Here is a 23,780-nt window from a genome sequence, read left to right as displayed (position 1 = left end):
TTATTTCTTCAACAATACTTTATTATTTCTTCAATAGTACCATACCGCAGGGCATGCCCGTTGGTGCTACTCAATTTCCTTCCGAATCTTTATCAGGCTACAGGAGAGTCAGATCAGTATTCTTCATTAAGGCATGGATGATGTCCAATATATCATTGTTTTATACTATTTTGTTTCTAAAAAAAAACCCTGTCAGACAAAACTTGTTTTGTTACGTCTTCGTATGCTGTTACATTATTATGTTAACACCATCCGAACCAGAACCAAATGTTATCGTAACAGGTATAAAATCTGACAGGCGAATTGATCCAGAGAATTGAATGGAAGAGGCCAATGAATCGAATGGCATTTTCCTTTGTGTCAACTCAATGGGTCACGCAGCCGGAGGCACGTTTTTTTTTTTTTTTTTAAACAGAGGGGAGTATATATTTCTGGTTACACCTCCGGTTTTCATCCACTAACAAGCCGAAAAAAAGGCCCTCAGGGCAACTTTCTCCTGCCACTTCCGGGTTTGTTCAGCTAACGAAAAAAAAAAAACAAAAACAAAAAAAAAAAAAACCACGCACTTCTAGGCCCCGTGGTACAACTCATAAAAAACTTACTTCCAGGGTGAAAAAATAAAATAAAATAATAAAAAAAATGGGGCGGGGGGGGGGGGAGTGATTATATCCTATGTATTATCAAAAAAAAGGGGGAAGGCCGGTTTCGCCTTGTTTAATGAAGATCCACAGAGAACAAAAAAAACAAACAAACTCAACAAACAAACAAACAAGAAAAGTTATCATGATAACAGTAATGATCATGGTATGACAAATGAGGAAATACACACAGACGCCTCCAGCACAGTGAGCTAATGATGATAACGGCAGTGCATAGTGGCAAACCTGTATGATATTCTTACGCTATAAAAGCCACAGGACAAAATGACCGATAATCATTCTCTTGACAGGTGAGAGGGAATCCAATCAACAGTCCAGCAGCGTGCAATGATCCAGGGCCGGCTGGACTGTTGATTGGATTCCCTCTCACCTGTCAAGAGAGTGATTATCGGTCATTTTGTCCTGTGGCTTTAATAGCGTAAGAATATCACACAGGTTTGCCACTATGCACTGCCGTTATCATCATTAGCTCACTGTGCTGGAGGCGTCTGTGTGTATTTCCTCATTTGTCATACCATGATCATTACTGTTATCATGATAACTTTTCTTGTTTGTTTGTTTGTTGAGTTTTTGGTTTTTTTTTGTTCTCTGTGAATCTTCATTAAACAAGGCGAGGACTCTTGCAGACGTGAGTTTTTAAAGTTTTATGATGGCAATAAGAGCTTGGTCACGTGAACATGACGTCAATGACAAGACTTTATTTTCACTCACTATGGACAAAAAAAAAAAAAACAGCAACAAAACATTGAAAACTTGCAAAGTCTTTGACATCCCCTCCTCCATCCCCCCCCCCAAATCTGTGAAATGCTAACAAATCAAATAATATTCTTTCGAGGAAAGGCCAAGATATTGTTCTCATTTTTCCCCTTTTTTTAACTTTTTTGTCTCAGTCCGAGGCACTCTGCCTCCCTGGGGGTAAAAGGAAGGACAGTGTTTAATGAAATCGTCGGCGTTTTCACGAACCGACGCTATTTCGATTTTGGTCAAAATTTTCAAAATCGAGATATTGGTACCAAATGAAAGTGCTTTCAAAACTCTACCAAATCCCCAAATTTTAGATCACAAAATTAATTATTCTTAATTTTATCAAAGAAAGAAAAAAACGACGGTACTCGAAATATCGAGAAATTGAGAAAAAGGGGTTTCACGAACCGACGCAGGAAAGGTACGCCGGTTCGTGAAACCCGAATTGCTAGGGTGAAGAGCAATGCGGGTTTTACGAACCGTCGCAGTTGCATTATTTTGAGCTTTGTTCAACTTACTGGCCTAGAATTAGGTTTTGGCCCTAATCCAGATCTCAGAGTGAGAACCAAACCTTCTGAAAGATGAATGACGGCCTAAGCCAGCCCACTGTCCACGAGTGAAGTGAATGGTAAGCTATAATCCTATTAAAATCATGCTCAAAATAACAGTTTTAGCTGGACTACCATAACCATTAATTGCGGTAGAGTGTAGTCCCATGTATTCAATCGCGTGATGCTTATGAAGCCTAGTCTGTAAACGCCATCCAATTTCAAATTAGATCCCAAATCATATTATTTATAGTTTCTTTTCAACTTATGTCGTCACTTCTGAGACTGCTGAGTACTGTAGTCGTAACGTCTGTGTGCAAGACATGCAAGATGTTAAAGTCTCGAAGACACTCATGGCTAAGCCTTGACTTGAGTTGAAAATGAAATCATGAGATTGACAATTAAAATAGGCCTAGGCCTACTAAACTAAAAAAAAAAAAGAAGAGTAAAACGTCTTTAAGTAAAACTCAAAGGAAGAGTAAAGAATAAAGGTAGACATGTTAGACTTTAACTTTCAAGTCTAACTATTAAGTCTAAGTTAAGACTTTACTTGTAATAGGCCTACCAGTTACTAAAACTAAGATCAGCTGAAGTCTAAGACCAAGTCAAATTAACACAGAGTCTATAGTCTAGCTCTAGATCTACATCTAGACTAGTGGTAATAGTAGGTAGAGTCCACCCATTTCCCCCCCCCCCCCAATTTTTACTGGTCCATTCCTGAAAAAGTTACTGGTCAGTGTCCAACAGTGATTTTTCCTGGTCAGGGACCGTCGGACCAGTGCCAGTGTGCAGCGTTGGTGTAGATGTCATCTATGACAGTATGTGGTCTAGTGATACTACCTAAACACTACGAGTACTCTACAGGTTAGGTGGCTTTCCTGTACAGTGCAGTGTTATAGTATACTTGTGAATTCAGCCCTAGTACCGTACTGTGTGTAGATATGTGACAGTATGTCTAACGTTAGTTCGAGTGGAGTACCTTTGAAGCACAGCGGTGGTTTTTTTTTTCCCTAAAACTTGTGAATGCGGCCCAACCAAATGGCGTTTACATATTTACGCGTGATTGATAGTGATACAGTAGCGCTGTCGATTTCGACAGCAGCCATACATAATCTTTTGTCCTTTCTTCTTTCCTTTTTTTCCCTTTGTTCTTTCACCCTTTTTATTCTTGGAATCGAAGGACTTCTAAGAAATGTCCCTCGACTGATTTAACCAGGACTCTTGAGTCCTGGTAAACCTAACCTAACCGAGTAACCGTTAACGTTTGTTAGGCCTAACATAACAGTAACACTGACTTAGCCCTGTATTGACTTTGTCTTTGGCCGACTTACCGAGATGGCGAGTCTAACTCTTTAACGTTAGTCTAAACGTAGTCGTTAGATCTGTCAGTGTCAGTGTCACCGGTTATTGTATATGGTGCCATCTCTAATGTACGTTAACAAGTTGATGTTAGTTATCTATGTCAACTTACTGATTCAGTAATAGTGGTACTGTCATCCTGTTGGATATCGCTGCAATATCATCCGTGACGTGTTAATTTCGTGTCACAAAGACAAAAGTTGCCAAGATCTAATAGTATTAGATGTCTAGATCTAGATGTAGTCTAGATCTAAGTAATATAAATTCTGTGTAACTTAAAAGTGAAAGGTCTAGACTTCACTTAGTCTATAATTAGACCAGACATTCATGAGGCAGAGGCCTATTTAGTAGATCTATTCTTATTCTATTTTAACGTCAATTCCTACTAACTCGCCACGTGTTATTCCTAAGGCCAAGTACTTCCGGGTTAGTGATTTTTTTTTTCATAAATACCAAACAGCAGACGTGTTTCATTTGCATTCTTGCACAGACTTCATGAAAATATGTGCAGTATCAAAGAAATATGATGCACATGACAATGCCAGTGTTTTATAGGTGAATGGTTAATACCTTTAAAAGCTGAATGATAATGTAGAGTCTAGGTCTAATTAAGATGTTACAGTCTCTGATAAGAAACAGGTTTGATTGTCATAGACTGTTTCCCAAATGCAGGTACATGTAGTAATATTCAGCTATTTCAATGCAATGCCTTGTTTACAAGTACATGTAGATTTATATTCATGTGAATGATAATTCAATTTCTACATGAGACTTACTAAGTGCTAAACATAATATCTTGCATCAGTAAAATGTGTAAATGACGAGACAATTTGAATATGCATCAAAGACGAACAGCAGCATTTTTTTGACATTCTTTGATCCTGCATAGGCCTACCATTTTGTTTTATGATTAATATAAATAGAGCAAAATAATTTCACCTTCAGTTTTGTTGGCTGATTTTTTTTTCTTCTCAAAATTAAAGTTGTATCTTGTACCATGATGTTTGATTTTAATCAAAAGTTCTTAATTTCCTTCTTTTCTTTCAGATGACTGGTGCCATGTAGTAGCGAAGAACTGGACTGTCTCAGAAAAGAAAAGGAAAAGTACAAGGTCGTGTACATCATCAACGGATGTGAATACAATGGTAATGTAGAGTCTAGGTCTAATTAAGATGTTAAAGTCTCTGATAATAACCAAGTTTGATTGTCGTAGACTGTTTCCCAAATGCAGTTAGTAATATTCAGCTTTTTCAAAGCAATGCCTTGTTTACACGGACATGAAGATTTATTCATGTGAATAATAATTTAATTTCTACATGAGACTTACTAAGTGCTAGACATAAGATCTTGCATCATTAAAATGTGTAAAAGGCAAGACAATTTGAATATGCATCAAAGACGAACAGCAGTATTTTTTTGACATTCTTTGATCCTGTATACCATTTTGTTTTATGTTTAATATAAGTAGAGCAAAATAATTACAACTACAGTTTAGTTGGCTGATTTCTTTTTCTCAAAATGAAAGTTGTATCTTGTATCATGATGTTTGATTTTAATCAAAAGTTCTTAATTTCTGTCTTTTCTTTCAGATGACTGATGCCATGCAGTAGCGAAGAGCTGGACTGTTTCAGAGAAGAAAAAAAAGTACAGCATCGTGCTGATCATCAAGGAATGTGAATACAATGGCTTTAATAGGAAAGAGGACAATCTACAGATAGGATAGAAGGGAGAAATTGGGATGAAGGGCGACAACATAAGGACGGTATATCTATAGTGAAATGTGATTGTAAAGTGGAAACATGAAAGGAGATTCTAAGATTGAAGGTGAAAACAATGCATTCCATTCTGTGATGTCGTAATTACAATTTTGCTACACTTTAATAACACTACAGAGAGACATTTATATCAAGGAAAGCTTCATGTGGATATGGAATGTTAGATTTTTTAAAGTGTTCATTGGTATGTATTTCATGATAATAAATCTTGAAGGTTTTGTGTGGTAATCATAACCTTGTGATAAATCTTGATAGATTTCTAAGTGCACATTGGCAATATTAGATGATGCTGTAATCAGATTAAGTTCTATTCTCCTTTATTCTTTTATTCATTATTTTGTTGTCTTCAACCCACTCTGAATGTGTCACGTATGATTCTTATAAACATGGGAACATGCACTCCATGTAACTGATAGGACTTATAACAAATTGACATAATTATTCAACCATCACTAGACAGTTCTGTTATAAGATGTTCTTTATTTAACTAAAACTGTAAATTATGATACGTGTATGTTCCCATGCAAACTCACAACAAAGAACAGAAATATGATTTCTTTTAATAATAATTCATTATGTCTCTAAATTTACAATTAAAGAAAGTGATTGCAAAAAGGATGTCAAACATTGTATATTAAAATAATAGATTATTAATTTGTCTCCATCCGTAGTAACGCACGCAACTGCAGTGTGCAGTTTGTAGGCTGCTGTGAAAAAAAAAAAAAAAATCACAGGCAGCCCAAGCGGGATTCGAACCCACGACCTCTGGATTACTAGACCAGCGTCATAACCACTAGACCACCGGAGTGCCCTGGCACTACCTTTACACATGAATAATTAAATGTAGAAGGGCTTGGGAGCGTTTCGAAGCTTACTGCTCTTATTAAATATGTACATGTCATTTGCAACTCAACTAAAGATGATTAAAAACACTGAAATTCTTGCTTTGATATTCATAATCTGTTTTTTTTTTTTCTTTAATAGCTTGGGATGGACACTTTATACACTGTATCGGTCTACATTTCGCCTACAATATGGAATTCTTTACTTTACTTGTTTTTAAAAAACAAAAAATTAAGAGTCCTTTAAAGGTGCTGTAAAACAGTGGTGTTTGTTTGCTTGTTTGTTTTTGGTGGGAGGGGGGAGGGGAGTCAAATTAGCCTTGGCCACTCTCCACCGTCCTTTTTTTTTTCCTTTAGCTGCATTTTTGTTTTAGTCATCACATGAAAATTCGTCTGCATCCACCCCGTAGTTTTGCTGATGACCTTTCTTTTTAATTATTTTAGCCACACACATTTTGGCCGAATTTCCCCACCCCTCTTGTGAATTTGCTAGTACATGTACTAAGACACATTCTCAGAATGTGTTTATAGTACTGGTGGATTAAGGATTCACAGGGGGGGGGGGGGCGGCCAAAATTCCTCTTTTCTCATATGTAACAAGCCTACGGGGCGAAAGGCTGATATTATGGGCTTTCTACACACATTTTTAGATGCTAATTATTGGTTAACAGGAGCACGATCATTTATGTTGTGATTAATTCGTTTCCTTATATATGTATGACTTCTATTAGAGACTTAATTGGCTTGGCACTCCTTACATCGACCTATTTTAGACACCCATTTCCTTCTCTCGCTTTTTCTCTACTGTCCTGTGAATAGTGTAACTACATGTACATGCAGTACATCTTCTCTTTTGTATGATATACATCAAGTTTTTCATCTGAGCATATGGGTGTTGCAGCAATCTCAAGCTTCATGCATATGCAGCAACATCTTTGTGTGTTCATATACATAGTTATGCTTGATATGTTAATTTGAGAATGTTATTCTTTCTCTTGTATATGTTCCGTCCGCGCTCTATAGATGTAAATGTACGATGTAAGATTTGGTGTGCATGTTCGAACTGTGTTCCTCTTTTTGTGAACACACAAGAACTGATATAATAATGAACTTGAATTACACATATTCTTGAATCTTGATTCCATCTCCATTTGCCATTAGATATTTATTGATTTATGGAGCTCTTCCACAATTGTTATCCTTCCCATTGTCATTACTCATCTCTGAATAATTCAAATTTGATATTTTATTGAGGACCTATGTTTCTTCGATTACATAATGTACCTCTTCAATATATTGCTGCAAAAGGCATAATAAAACATGACAATTATTATATATTTAAAATGAAGCTTGAAATTCTCATAGTGTTGGTATTTTTGTATTTTTAGGAGTTTATCAGTTTCGAAGAGTGCATGCAGGATGAGTTTTATGTTTTCATATCAAGTGCAGCTATCATAGAATCTGTTGAGCAGGATAGAGAAAGATGGAAAATGAGGAATTATGAGTGAATTCGCATGCGAGCCAAATGACAATAATGACACCGATAAAAATTGTGACAAAGTAAAAGTAACAAATAACAGAGTGCATGAGTATGAAAGATGAGTAAATGCAAGTAATTGTTACTGACTGGCACGTCTTTTTCTCAATTTTTAGCGGTATCCTTCATCTTAGAACAAACATTCATGATTATTATGAAAGAAGTGAACTGAATTTGAATTAAAAATAATGTGAAAAAATAAAAAAGTAAGTTAAAAAAGTATAAAAAAAAAACACAGTAAAAAGTAACAAATATGAAACACAGTATACCGAGTACATGTATTACCAAATGATAGATGTCCACATGCAAAAGTGTTAAATAATATATCCACAAAAAAGGGGGCAAAGAAATCTTTGGAACGATCAACGACAGCTCTAATAACAATACTAAATGAAGATGAAAACAATGACAACACGCTTTTTTGAACAATTAAGAGAAACTGACTTGTATTATCATCTTAATTATCACTAAATGTATTGTAATCATCACAACAATCATTACATGACAATTAATTTCAATTAATAAGGTTATTGTTGATAAGCAGGTATAGCCCTAATAGTATTTGTATGTAAACACATACGAAAATGAAATAGCGACGGTTCGTAAATACACGCGTATTGCACGTTACCTATTGTGCAGGCCCTACAGCGCGGGTCTCACGAACCGGCGTAATACAACTTACGTCGGTTCGTGAGACCCGCGCTTAAGTACATAACCTATGGTGCGCGCAAGAAACGATGGATTTACGAACCGACGCAGTGAGTTTGAAGACAGAAATATCGTAAATTTTTTGAATTCACACTAAAATTACACTATGGATAGGAAGAACAACTTCCACTCTCATCACCCTGTCAAAATTTTCACACACAAGACAGGAAAAGTCATTGAAAACGTTGTCTAAAACTTGTGAGATCTTTAAACGCGATTTTCTCAGAATTGCATTTTCGCTCAAAAACGAAATAGCGTCGGTTCGTGAAAACGCCGACGAAATATAGGAAGATAATGAGCAACACACAGTTACTATGGTAACGTAGAGATTCTCCGATGGCTGCTGATTACATCAACCTGAGCGCATTCATTAACCTTCAAGGAGGCGTGATTTAATTTCTTTATATTTTTTTAAACTACGAAATGATGCATTTTGTTTAATTCATCATTTCAGAGATTTTTTCACCTTGCTCGTGAGACTGTAAGCTCTGATATATCCTGTATTAGAGATCAAGTAGATGAAACAAGGTAAATTAATTATACTATCCTCATATTATGCAGAAAAATGAACATTCGCTCACTCGAGACGTAAAAAAAAATACAACCACATTCTCCTGGTACAAGTATAGATATTATACTATGTCAGTCATAAGATTCGAAATTTCTCAATAATTCTGTAACCAAAAATGATGATAATGGTGTACTCCAGACCAAGATAAATCAGGAGAAATGTGATCTACATTACGTTTGAAATTTCGAGTAACAAACACAGCACGAAACCATGCAAATGTTTATGGGACTTCATGTACAGTATGAGTAGATTTGGCGTACATGATTCTATTTCTATTTCTCCAGCCAGTCACTGAGTTAATTTTGCAACTTTTTGTACTTTTATACGTAAATGAATGATTGAATGAATAAATGAATGAATGAATGAATGAATGAATGAATAAATAAATAAATAAGTAGATAACCAAATAAATTAATTTATAGATTAATAAATAATTGATTATTCAATTAATTAATAGATGAATTAATGCATGCACAGCTTGCTTCCAAAAGGCGCTAAATCCATTGAAAATGATAATCAATGATAATTTATGTATATATGCGTGTGTGTGTGTGTGTCATGAATGTGTGTTTGTTTGTGTGCGCGGGCGCGTGTGTGTGGGGGGGGGGCGTGTGCTCTCTTGTGCTTGGCAAAAGCAATGCTGACTGGACGAAATACTCAGCTTAACGCAGATTTCATTCCGTTGTGAGATGCAGACCCATTAGTCATATATTCATTGGTTTTAATGCCCCTGTCACACAGTGCTTTACGATGGGTTACGTCGGCCGCGGATAGATACGGATGAGTGAACGCAGGGGGACGCAGCGTGGACGCAGGCATCCGCAGAGACGTATGTAGACGTAACTGCCGCAACTCATCCGTAAATAAACGCAAAATGATGGCGCCAAGCCTGCGAAATTTTGAAATGCTCAAAATTTCGCAGAGGGACTCTACGGATGAAGACTTACGCAAGTAACCGTACTCAAACGTAATTATCTGTAACTGAACGTAACTATCCGTAGCCTGGACGCTGACTATCCGCAAAATATTTTACCTCCCGTCCGTTTGCGTTCGTTTACGTCCACCGTAAGTATCCGAAAGTAACCGCAAGTTAACGTATCTCAACACTTTCGTCCACTTACGGATATTTGCGGACAGTTACGGATGCTGCGGACGATTACGTCCTTCGAAGTTTTCCATTTTCCACTCGCATGGGAACACAGAGACTCGTTGGAAGCCACACAACTCGTGTTGCCAAGCTGCAGTGCATTTACCTGAAGGAATGCAACAACACAGTCGGAGCAGTGGAGAGGCAGAACCGCGTGGTCAAATTATGAAATTTCTCCCACAAATGGTCATTTTAGGTAGCACCAATATACTCATGACATTGGTTGACCCTTGGTACTGAAATTTTTTTCTTGCACTCAATGAATGTATATTTTTCGAAAAGGCAATATTTTGGGTAGGGGATGGGGTGACAGCATTTAAAGGGGATGGCGAGTAACCGATCAGTGGAAATCAGTGGGAATGCTGAGGGATGATTGTTCCAATCCTTGTGGGATTCATTTAAGAGTACATTATATATCTACTGTTGTGTGAAAATTATTTGCTTCAGAACGGTCTCATATTCAAGTAATGTGCAGATTAATGCCCCGTCACTGACCAGGGACGCTTACCTGGAAACATTAAACTGCACATTACTTGAATATGAGACCATTCTGAAGCAAATAATTTTCACACAAGAATAGATATATAATGTACTCTTAAATGAATCCCACAAGGATTGGAACAATCATCCTCCAGCATTCCCACTGATTCCCACTGATCAGTTACTAGCCATCCCCTTTAAACTTACATTCATTTTTCTGGCCGGGAAAAGTATGGAACAACGATAACTATTATAAAATGACAACGAATCTAGTATTTCTCCATTGTCTTACCCACTTTACGCTCCATGAAATGTTTATTACATTATATATATATATATATATATATATATATATATATATATATATATTGTACTTGGGTGTGGGAGGGGTGCTTCATTTCATTTCATTTATTTCATTCTTTCTTTCTTTTCGGCAAACATAACACGAAATGAATCAGAAGGTATAACATAGGCATGTATTCGACTTTACATGGTAGATGATAGTTAACAAATAAAAAATTATACATGCATACCGGCAATATACAAAGTTATGTCTGGAGAAGAAAAAATAAAGAATTGAGAGGTTCAGTGAAAAGCATGCTTGTAAATTGTGGACCACTCAAAGGATTCTTCATGTGAACATATTTGTGTATAAAGACAGGATAGAACAAAACCGAACAGAACAAGACAGGAGACACGACATTACATGACTTGACAGAAGGGTATACCATTGAAAGTAATAAAGGAAAGAAAGGAAAGAAAGAAAAGGAAACATGAAAGGAACAGCCAACACGCTGAACATCGGGATCGAAAGAGGGAAATGAGGTGCTTCAGAGCTCGAGCAGCTCAGCAAAGTTTGTACAGATAAGATAATGTAAAAAAAAAATACACAATGATGAATGAAATGATTGACGAATTAAATGATTGACGATGAAACCTTAGGTTGTAGAGACCAGCTAAGTAATGAATAGTATATTATCTTAGTTTGAATTCAACAAGAAAAGTTTCAACTTACGCTTAAACGAATTCAAAGATAAAGAGTTTCTTATATCACAGCTTAAAGAATTCCAGAATCTAGGGCCAGTGTAAATAAGTGTATTTTGTGCCAATAAGGTTCTCAAAAGGGGTAAATGAAACTCATTAGATCGCCAGGTGGGATAATTATATATAAAAAAAGAAAAATGATTTCCTGGAAACATTCAATTGAAAATACTGGAAAGTGCATTCGTGTTATAATTAAACATAAACTGACCCAGCTGAAAGAAAAACAAATCTTTAATCTTTAAAATCGTATTTTTCACGAATAATGGATCTGCATGGGAACGTGGTGAAACACCAAAAATATTACGAAGTGTCTTTTTTTGTAATAACAATAGTTTATCTAATAAAGTTTGATGGGCACTAATCCATGCTAAAATTCCATAATTAAGATAAGGTAACATTAATAAAAAATACAACGTCAACGAAGAGGACAACGGGATATGAGATTTAAGTATATTAATAATACCAATATTACGCGAAATTATTTTACTGATATTAATAGTATGAGGCTTCCACGAAAGTTTATCGTCCACCGTAATACCGAGAAATTTATGTGAGATACACGTTCTAAATGAACGTCATCAAAAATAATATCTGAGCTTAAAACTTCTATACACTTACTAAATAACATATACTTGGTTTTCGGAAGATTTAGTGATAAGTTATTGGCTCTTATCCATTGAGTCATTTTTTTTTAATTCAGAATTGACAGTATGGACAAAGGTAAATGGATTTTGGTGGGAGAAAAAAAAAAATTTGAATAATCGGCAAGAAGTATAAAAGAAAGCAATATATCATGTCGGATGATCTGCAAAGATCATTAATGTAAATGATGAAAAGTAAAGGTCCTAATATAAGTTTTTGAAGTGTTTGAAAGTCTTGATGTCTTTTTTTTTTCTCGAAATGTAATAAACATTGCTTTCAACATAACCCAATAAGTCATGAATATCGCTGCACAACGACAGCGTAACCACATGTCTATTCCATGAATGGAATTAATAATTTTCTTACTCAAATGTTTAACTTATCGATCTATATTGTATTATACTTGTGGTATAATTGGGTTATGTATTCTTTACATTTATAAAGTTTATTCATATTTGAGTTGCACAAATGAAATTTAAACCTCAAGTTCAAAATTTCATATAACTTGTATTACTGTAAAGGAAATTAAAGGATTACGAACTTGTGTGTAATTCAATTTCAGTTTTCCCCAGTGTACAATGTAAGAGAGTCCAATATGTGATAACCTTGTTGTCATAATACACTAATTTAGCAGGGATCGTCAAAGAAAACCAAACTGTCCATAATTATTTATAACAATCTGTAACTATCTGTAACTATCCGAAAATATCCGCAACTCTCCGCAAGTGTTCAGAACTATTATGTGCTAATTCGCAAGAATATCCGCAAGTGGACGCAAGTACTCGCATCTGGTCATATTTGTCCGTATCGCCCGCATTTTTCCCCGTATGTTTTGAACAATTTTCTGGGGACGGCAAAGGATCAGAAATTTGTACAAAACATGCGGGCAAAAAATGCGGGCGATACGGACAGATACGACCAGATGCGAATACTTGCGTCCACTTGCGGATATTCTTACGAATTGGCACATAATAGTTCTGAACACTTGCGGAGAGTTGCGGATATTCTCGGATAGTTACGGATAGTTACAGATTGTTATTAATAATCATGGACAATTTGGTGTTCTCTTATGATTCCTGCTAAGTCAGTGTATTATGACAGCAAGGTTAACACATTTCATTTTATTTATTTATTTATTTTATTTATTCATTCTCCACTCATGGGATGGATTGCCCTGGTCAGCTAAAAGCTAGTTTTCACAGGGGTCCAACCAAAATACAAAACATGCCATCAGTACAAACAACAAATCAATCAATCATATACAACTAAAATTACATAAAGAGCCAGAATGGCATGAGCTATACAATTTAACTAAGGGGAAAAAAAAAAACCTACATACTAAGAATTAGAAACAATATGATATAATCAAGATCAAAAATCGGGGAATGGGGTGGGGGTGGGGGAGAAAAATCGTTCTCGTACAATCTCAAATAATCTACTAATTGCGTTGACTCATTATCCTGCGAAAATGGGTATGTCGGGGCTGTGATTTACGTAACGTTTGAATGCTTCAATTGATACAATTGTTGAAGAGGGATAATTAAGCTCATTCCAAAGTTTGGCCCCTCGATAAGATAGGGACCGTTTACCATAGTTGGTCTTCAGTTGAATGAGTTTCAATTTGGATGGGCCGGACCTTGTGCTATAAGCAGTCTGTCGAAAACAAAACATTTGATTCAAATAGGGAGGGTATAATTCATGTAATGAACGGTACATTGTACATGCTAGTTGTTTAGCCCATCTTACATGTAGCCGATCTAATTTCAATGTATCATATAAATTATCAGAAGGATGCATATAATCAACATTCATAACAATACGAAGTGATCTATTTTGTAGTATTTGTAATTGCGAAAGGTAAGATTTGGAGGCATTTGCCCAAACCGGACTACAATAATCATTTTGGACTGCCTTACATTGTATACTGGGAAAAACTGAAATTGTTTAACGTACAAGTTGTGAAAAAAATCGTAATCCTTTAATTTGCTTTACAATAATAAAAGATATATGAAATTTTGAACTTGAAGTTTGAATTTGTTTGTACAACTCAAATATGAATAAACGTCATAAATGTAAAGAATATATTGTGACCGTGCATCACAAAACGAACAAAAAGTCGCACACACTGATTTTGTTTGAGGATTGAAAATAGGTGAAATGGGTCAACCGAGCCGATCTTGACTTGGCTACCCTGGGTAAATAAGGCTTTATCATTATCATCATTATTATTATTATTACTATTACTATTATCATTATCATTATTATTATCATTAGTATTATTATTATTATCATTATTATTATTATTATTATTATCATTAATTTCAGTTTAATCTGATAATCCCCTCATTGTTGTTACTCCGGTGGTTTCCTTCCTGTTTTTTTGTCCCATTCATCGCACAACCAGCACGGCTTGGTAAAGATTAAGCGCTTGAATAGACACTGTACTTCAGAGCCTCTTTTCTCAGTCTACCACTTTTTCTGAGTGTGTGCATTCTTTCCACTATTTAGATAGGTTAGGAGAGTCCATTTGATTTGAGTAATGCATCATTTTAAAGCTTAAAGTCTGCTCTTTCAGAATATGCTCTCAACTTAAATTTCATGTGTGGCGACTTTTTGTGTGTTTTGTGGTGCAGGGTCACATATAACACCACTATACCACAAATAGAATACAATATAGATCGAAAAGTTAAACATTAGAGTAAGAAAATATTACTTGCAGTCATGGAATAGACAAACTGTGGTTACGCTGTCATTGTTCAGCGATATCCATGACTTACTGGATTATGTTAAGGAGATATTCATGATATAGCAATGCTTATTAAATTTGCAGAAAAAAAAGACATCAAAACTTTCAAACACCCCTCCCACACCCAAATACAATATCAAGTCATCTCTTGAAGTAATGTATTTTCTGTTTGAATTTCTTGTATGCATGTCATTTTGTAATGCGCAGTAAAGTATATTATTATAGTAGCTGCGCAATATAAATGTCCTTTATTATTATTATTATTATTATTATTATTATTATTATTATCATTATTATTATTATTATTATCACAAAAAAAAAATGTAATACACATTCGATGGAGCGTAAAGTGCATGGGTAAGACTATAGAGAAATACTAAATTCGTTCTCATTTTATATAGTTGCCCCTGTCCCACACCTTCCCCGGCCAGAAAAGTGAATAAAATGCTATCACCCTCATCCCCTACCCAAAATATTGCTTTTTTTCGAAAAATATACATTCGAAGAGTACAAGAAAAAAAGTTTAGCACCAAGAGTCAACCGATGCCATGAGTATACATGGTATATGGGTGCCACTTAAAATGACCAGTATGTGGGAGAAATTTCATGATTTGACCATGCAGTTCTGCCTCTCCACCGCTCCGACTGTGTTGTAGTATTCCTTCAGGTAAAGGCGCTGCAGCTTGGCAACAGGAGTAGTGTGCCTTCCCACGAGTCTCTGTGTTCCCATGCGAGTGGAAAACGGAAAACGTCGAAGGACGTAATTGTCCGCAACATCTGTAGCTGTCCGTAAATATCCGTAAGCGGAGGAAACTGTTGTGATACGTTAACTTGCGGTTAATTTCGGATACTTACGGGGGACGTAAGCGAACGCAAACGGACGGTAGGTAAATATTTTTGCGGATGGTCTGCGTCCAAGCCACGGGTAGTTACGTTCACTTACGGATAGTTACGTTTGGTTACGGTTACTTGCGTAAGTTTGCGTCCGTGGCGTCCCTCTGCGAAATTTTGAACATTTCAAAATTTCGCAGGTTCGGCGACGTCATTTTGCGTTTCTTTACGGATGAGTTACGGACAGTTACGTCTACATACGTCCCTGCGGATGCCTGCGTCCACGCTGCGTCCCCCTGCGTCCACTCATTCGTATCTATCCGCGGCGGACGTAATCCATCGTAAAGCACTGTGTGACTGGGGCATAAACAAGACATAATGGACCGTATGCAGAAAAGCAGCATCCGCCCGCACTCAAGCACCGCTCCGAATTCATAAACAAATCCGCCAAACAAACTCATCAAAGCCAAAGCTGCTGATAAAATCAATATCAACGTTTATGCCAGCAACAGCTTACTAGGTATCCCTACCCACGCGCAGCTAAAAAACACTGATACGCAAAAAGCTGACATAATAAACATATTCTTCCATCATACACACACACACACACACACACACACACACACACACACACACACAGACGCACACACAAACGGACACTAAATTATCATGTGCACGCGCACATACACATTTCCTTGAAACCTCACCATGACTTTTTACATGGCATGTTTGCAGGGATGTAGCCATGTAAGTTATGTTTTTAGTATTTCAATGACTATGTCCAGAACGATATTACCCAGCAAAATGTGCTTCGAGGGCGGGCGACAATCCGTGCCGCCAGCCCTCGTCACGGATTGTCGCCAGACGACAATCCGTGACGGGGGCGACAATCCGTGTCGCCAACGCCCGTCACGGATTGTCGCCCCGAGCAGGGGGCGACAATCCGTGTCGCAACAGACGTGGTTGTTTGGTGTCTATGACAGGTCATGTCGGACTTTCACGAGTTACTGGAAACGGAGAACATAACGCTTCACTCCCGGCAGTCTTTCTACTACGACCCGTCCGGGGCAGTGTCCCGGCTGAAGGTTAGTGGTGTCCGCTGCACCGATGGTGCTGAGACAAAGATCATTCTCGCTTGATTTGTACATATTCAATTCAATTCATTCATTTTTTTTTTTTCATTTTTCTCTTTTTTTCAAACAGAACACAACACAGAATAAATCAGGAATTATATCAAAAACGTATACATTCAACTTCGCAAAGGATATCAAATGATACAAATAAAGCTAATTATGTGTGCATATTTGCAAAAAATACAAGGTTTTGTTTCATTTGAGAAAAAAAAAAAGACATTGAGAGGTTCACGAAAAAGCAAGCCTGTAAATTGTGAACCACTCAAAGGAAAATCTAAAGTAATACTTCTTTACATATTTCGTCGCTGGGGTGACAAGACCTTGTATCTGCAATTTTGGTGAAAATTACTTTTTTGGGATTAATAGTCAAATAATGTGTTAAGTGATGTCCTGTCCAAATCCCAACTGTCCTACTCCAAAAATGAAGCCACCACGGCATGTCAAATGAAAGGCTCTCCCATCCGCTATATGCTTTGGCCGCCATGTTTTTTGGCTCTCCTGAACATTTGGCATTTTGTAGACACGAGGTCTTGTCGCCCCAGTGACAATTTATACTTAGCGCAAATATAATTCAAGATAAGACGGAACAAAACAGGAGACACACTACAAGAACATGACGCAACTTGACAGAATGGATAGAAAAGAAATGGAAGGAAGGAAGGAAAAGAGAGAATGCCTACACACTGAACACTAAGATTTTCTCTCATCGGTCACTTATCGGAAGCAAAATTTATCGCTTCCGGCCACCAACCAAAGTGTATCTCGGACAGCATAGTTTCATGAATCCGACTTGTGTTGGTTGACCATCGGGTCACTGTTAGACATGACAAACTGAGTCGGATTCATCACACTGCGATCAGATATATGTTTCGGGTGGTGGCCGAAAACATCAAACTTAGCTTCCGAGGAGTGACCGATGAGGCAAAATATCTGTGGAATGGGGTATTAAGTAGAGAGTTGGATTACATACATATTTTTTGTCCTTTTTTTTCTTTTTTTCGCATTGCATAAAGAATCATAAATGCCGATTAGCTGTTATCTACGTATTTTTTCCCCGCTTTGAATTGATCTTTATAGATTGTTTTCATTGCTCCTTTTTTTATTCTGTTTTCAAGGAAACGAGTTTCAAACATTTTGAAACTTTTCATACATTTAGCCTTGTACTGTGTACCTTGATGTATATATATATATATATATATATACATATATATATATGTATATAATGTTGATTGTTTTGTTAAGTATTATAAGTCCGTATAATAAAGGTAAATTCATTTTCGAAATTAAACGGTATTTTTACAATTATGATAGTGAAGGTATTTTTTTTTTGATTGTCCGATTTGCCCTGATCTACAGAGAAATTGACAAAAAAGGGATTATAAAATTTTTACTGAATGTCACGCTGTACTCGTTTAGAGTCGAGACGCTCGAATCATCATCGCTAGTTTCACGGAGGAGACCGCAAGGCGTGTCATGTGTCAGGTAAGAAACATATTTTTCCCTTTGAAGTGACCTAATTCATACTTTTATGATATCGCCCATAAGAAATAGATTTATATGAAAAGAATGTTTATATCTGATATTGTTATATCTATAATAACAATGAATACATATACGGCATAATGTATAATATACATGATTATTATAATGTACTACAATCCAGTCAGACCTTCTCTAGCGTCCACCTGTCCATAGTTGCCACATTTTTCGTCCCCTTGTTTGGCCACTAACGTGACTAAAGACAGTTTTGACTGTACCTATAGAATTATGTTTATGCGCAACACTGTATTAGAAAGCTATGGGAAAAAAATGAAAAAAGGAGGGAGTGGTCGTCCTCAAAAGGACTTCTGTGGATTCCATTGGTGAGGTGCATGGTTGCCTCTTGAGAGGTAGAAGAGGTTTGAATATGCATTTTTTTGGAGGTGTGTTTTGTTGTTGTTGTTGTTGTTGTGCTTATCAGCTAAAGAAACCCGGAAGTGGCACTCCAAAGAACTATAGAAGTTGTGCTAAAGACCTTTTTTTTTTTTTTTTTTTTTGCTTGTTAGCTGATGAAACCCGGAAGTGGCACCAGAAGTCTGACATTTAAAGTGCCCCCCCCCCCCCCCACCCCCCACTTTTGAAAACATAGCGCCGGCAATGACTGAATGGTTTCCTGATGAGAAGAAGCCACATGTTTTATTGCGAAGTCCTGATTCTTTTGTAATAGCATTGTGTGTATGCATTTCTACATGTATGTCTTCTCCAGTACGTCATGTGCTCTATATTTTGACAATTGTGGTAAATTCGCTTTGCTTATGCATATTAACAAGCTGTCCTGATTGTTTAAAGACGGGTTTCACGATGATTAACCTTTCCATTTCTGTGTCATATTATCATAACAGTCCCTTTTCCACAAACAAAAAAAAAATCATTTTCACGTTCACTCGTTTGAATCACTGCTTTATATCCCGTGCACAGTTCTTCTTTTTTATGTCTTTCTGTCTCATTTTTACTCTTATTGTAATTTGCAAATTCACGTTCCGTTTCCGCCTTCGCTATCATTGATCGATTGCGATCTCTCGTTTGATATCCTTAAAAAAAAAATCATTTGAAAATAATTATCTATATCTCCATTACTTCTCGGTCTCTTACCCAATCCACTTTGGTTCGTAGTGGCCCCACCGACTTCCGAACCCTCAACTTCATCCTCACTCTATTCTTCCTTATACAGTAATTGTTCCAGTGTCCTCTCCTCCCCTACCCCTTAGTGCACCCTTAAAGGGTAAATCCAGTCCATATATGAGGTAGTCTGATAAGAAAGAGTAAAATATTTCGAGTTCAACGGTATAATTCTAATCGAAATCGAATGAAAAGATAAGAAAGTTATGACATTTTGAAGTTTCGTTTTTTTTTTCTTCAGGAAACAGTTCTTGAACAGTCAATATGAATATGCAAATTCCAAAGTCAGCATGTCATTCCCTCACAACTTACCATTATTGTTTGTACATGACATTTCGAAATTTCCCGTTTTTCATTCAAACGCAATTATGCCCGAGGCTCAAATCCTCGTATATCTAACTGATCGCAATTTGAAATTAATATTCAACAGGGAATAACATCATGTTTCAGACTTTTTTTGTACGCGATTAATGAAAAGTTGTGAGGTTATGACATGGTTAGGTCCTCATTTTTGCTTATTCATATCCACTGTAGAAGAACGTCTTCCTCATCTTTTGACACCAAATTGGAGACCCCCGGTTACGCATAACTATGTAGGCCCTACATGCATGTCAGAACAAAAACTGCCAGAAACAAAACAAAACAAAACAAAACAATTTCAAAGCAAATTACACTTTCAGTTAAATTTCATAAAAGCATGATTATTTTTCTGTCATTGATTAAAATCAATATAGAGACGTATTCCATTGGAAATCCAACAAAGACCAAAAAGTCGAAAAATAAGATGTACTTAAGAAATAAAAAAAAAACAGTGCAATACTACATATTTTTTTTTTATTATCACAATTAAATGTTCATTTGCATTTTGCTATAAAGGACACTAGAAAAAATATTTCCACCCAAAGTATTTTTTTTTTGCGTCGTACACTTAATGATTTGTAGCAGATAACCTGATTTCACGCATACATTGTGCATAAATTAGCATGAGCAAGCATAATGATATCTTTTGAAATATCAACTTGAAAGTTTTGTAGATTACGTCGCAGGCAATGTGTATGCTAATATTAGTCGCGATCGCGCTGTTGACTGAAGATCTGGAGGGTTAAATAGCCCAGCCTTCAGGGTTAACTTCCAGTTCATGTACCGCTAACCTCAGACTGTCACTATTGGCCTTCTTTAAACACTCCATATGTGGCCCCTTTTTCCTCTACTCGGGTCTTCTTTCTCCAAACAAAATAATGTCCCTTCAAGGACTACACATTGTAATATCGAAAGCCTGCCTTCCTAATTTACAAATCACTATTCAAACATTCAAACAACACATAATACAAATGCATATAAACGTGTGCATGGAAGCAAACCAAAGGAAAACAATATATAATCTAAAGAACTGCCTAAAATATTTTTGTTTGTTTGTTTGTTTGTTTGTGTGCTTCTATGCTGTTCTCATTCCTTGAGTTCCTATACTCATTGTTTCGATAAACCTTTTTAATGCTTCGGATGCTGATTGGCTCAAAAACTCACTGGCGAAAGTCATTCCCGGCAAAGAAAGGCTTGAAGTTGAAGAAGAAGATTATCATCTTATAGAAGCATATATTTAAAGTCGTAACGTGCAAAATTTCCAACCTCATTTTCTTTTCGCTTTATCCTCATTTTTTTTTTTCGTTCAAGGCATCTGCGTATTTCAATCACTTTCAAAGCTAGAGGGGAAAAAAAGTTTGCAAAGATTCCCTAGCGTACGTATCATGATTGTTGTGATACGTTGGGGACATTTTTTATCAGTGAATCATTTTCTTCTTCTACTCTTCTTTTTGTTCTTTTGTTGTCGCCAAATATAGGTATTTCAGAAAGAACTTTACGGACCGAAGCGAGTATTCATATTTCGCGGCTTTTCCGACAACGAGTGGTGGCGTACTTCCGATAAGGACGAAAATCTACCTTGCAACGACGACAACATGGAAGCCGCTCTCCAGAGCGTCATGACCGTCTTCTTCAGCATGAACGCGCGGCGTAAACGCGTTACGTTTTCACAAAGAGTGAGTATAAAAGCAGCAGCCATATTATGATTTTGCATGATGGCAAATTTTTTGACTCGAGAAGAATTGACAAAGAGGGCGGCAAACAGGCATTTAATTAAATCTACGACATATCAAAATCTATTGGTTTGTTTTTTTTAATTTCTGGATTTTATTGATCAGAATAAAAACATTGTCCTTTTTCATAACTCATATGACATATACATTTTTGACATCACAAAACAAACATCTTGATAGCATTCAATTATAGTAAAATTACCAGGCGTCTGATCCTTTTTTGGACTATACTCTCTAACACACGTTAACGCCAATAACTCTAGAATCGTATACACAGAAAACGAGGGGAAAAATAGCCTTTAATGGAAACAATAAATATTACCAAAGACAAGACAAAACAAACCAAATGCACAAGAACACACACTACAATCTTACAAAAAAAAAATCAAAGGCATTATTCACTTGGCTCATTTATGCACTCTCCGTAACTCTCCGAATAAGGTATTCTTATGAGTGAGTGTGTGTGTGTGTGTGTGCGTATATGTGTTACGGGGAAAGAGGGTGACAACGGAAATTTTAAACACGTCCGATTATTCGCAAAATTATACATCGAGAAACCTGGTATGTCCGACCTGACCTTAGATGTTGATTTATTTTTGTTTTGTTTTGTGGTGTTTCTTTTTTTTCTTCTGTTTTCTTTTCTTTCTTTTTTTTTTGGGGGGGGGGGGGGGGAGTAGGATGTATTTCAGTATTGAAAAAAAATTGTAATAATAGGGTATTGCAGCGATCAGTGGTAATTTAGCTATGCAAACCAGGTTCGATTCCCGAGTCTTACTTAGCAATGTTGTGTGTACTTACGTCCCCTCTTGTAAGAGGCAAAAACTTTCTGTCCCTCAGATAGGACATATACAATTATTTGTATATCAAATGAAGGTCCCATATGTGAGATAGTCACAGCTCATGGAAGTAAAAGATCCCCCTTCATTCATTCATAGCAAAGAGCAGAGTGCTAACCCGGTGAAGTATCCATCCCTTAATACCACCTACTTACACAAAAACAGTGTGTTTATTGTCAAACATGACGTCTGTACTTAAAAGGAGAAGAGGAAGAAAAGAAGAATAAGAAAGAATTGGAGAAGAAGAAGAAGAAGAATTTCGCTTCGAAAATCATATACATGGATCTTACAATGATGAGAGTGGGTATGAATTCATATACGTTCATAAATATTAGGAAGAGATCAAGATTGTTGATATATATGCAGACAGACAATAGGTAGGTAGATGGAAAGACAGGTAGTATCAGGACAAACAGAAAATGAGTAGATGGATAAAAAGACATGATAGATGCATTGCTTTTCCAAGACATCGCCACGCACAGCCAATCGTTGTCGTTACGTGTCACGTTTGGATGTCCAAAATTCGAATTTGTGATATCAAAATTCATTTTGTGATACTACGAATTACCATCAGTTTTTCACGTGAAGCCTATTTTTTATATCAAGAATTCGAAATTCTGATATCACAGATTCATTCAGCGATATCACAAATTGAATTTTAGATATCACGAATTCGAATTTGTGATATCATGAATTGAATTTGTGAAGTCAAGAATGGATTTCGTGATATCACAAATTAAGTTCATGTGCTACACTTACGGGAATTTGTGGTATCACAAATTTCATTCTTGATATCACAAATTGAATTAGTGATATCAGAAATTTGATTTTTTTTTTTGATATCACAAAATGGAATTCGAGATAACAGAAATTAAGTTTAAATGGTAAAAAGGCTTGCCATACGGTCGCCTTCGGCAGACCGCATCCTCGTTCCGGCTTCAGATGGCCGAGATCCTGGGCTCCCACATCCTGCTCAACAACCAGGACGTGGCGGCCAACGCGCACGACGCCATTTGGGCTCTCTCGCTTGGACTCAACTCGTCAGTTGGTCACCTGGGGAATCGATCGCTTGAATACTTCACGTACGAGAGCCCCGTCATGGTGAACACTCTGTACAGGAACATCCTTGATGCAGAGTTCTACGGTGTGTCGGTAAGGGTTAGATGTCTTCTTCTTCTTCTTCTTCTTCTTCTTTTTTCTGTAGGATGCTTCAATTTATCGTTCCATTGATGTTTTCTTCCAGAGGGGCCCACATTCTAAAAGCCCTTTTTAGTGATTCGGTCGATTTTTCCCTGTTTACGCAAGGTTATACATGTGCTTTATTACGATTTCTTCTGTTTCTTGTTTTTTTTTTACTACTATACAGTGCACTCTCGTTATAACGAAATTTAGGCCGCAACATTATCGGCTGCATGTAGTGCTATTGT

The 23,780-nt window shown here is 36.6% G+C and overlaps 1 protein-coding gene and 1 long non-coding RNA gene across 2 annotated transcripts in view; both read left to right on the top strand.

The window, feature by feature from the left end:
* LOC139711993 (gamma-aminobutyric acid type B receptor subunit 2-like) overlaps positions 1 to 23,780 on the top strand; it is a gene marked incomplete at its 5' end in the record, with an annotated part of 48,909 nt that overhangs the window by 5,740 nt on the left and 19,389 nt on the right. The window contains 4 exons of the mRNA XM_071623837.1: positions 16,617 to 16,718; positions 18,183 to 18,248; positions 21,263 to 21,460; positions 23,272 to 23,505. Of these exons, the coding sequence (XP_071479938.1) occupies positions 16,617 to 16,718; positions 18,183 to 18,248; positions 21,263 to 21,460; positions 23,272 to 23,505 (600 nt within the window). The remainder of the gene's footprint in view (positions 1 to 16,616; positions 16,719 to 18,182; positions 18,249 to 21,262; positions 21,461 to 23,271; positions 23,506 to 23,780) is intronic.
* LOC139711994 (uncharacterized) lies at positions 1,885 to 4,954 on the top strand. Its single transcript, XR_011709548.1, has 3 exons — positions 1,885 to 2,031; positions 4,358 to 4,455; positions 4,900 to 4,954. It is a non-coding gene; the product is annotated as an uncharacterized lncRNA (long non-coding RNA).

This window comes from Diadema antillarum, unplaced genomic scaffold (genome assembly GCF_040938485.1).
Source record: "Diadema antillarum isolate AM-2024a unplaced genomic scaffold, OU_Dant_1.0 seq00001745_RagTag, whole genome shotgun sequence".
In the NCBI taxonomy this organism is placed as follows: Eukaryota; Metazoa; Echinodermata; class Echinoidea; order Diadematoida; family Diadematidae; genus Diadema; species Diadema antillarum.
The sequence above is the reverse complement of the archived record's forward strand: the minus strand, read 5'-3'. Positions and strand labels throughout refer to the sequence as shown.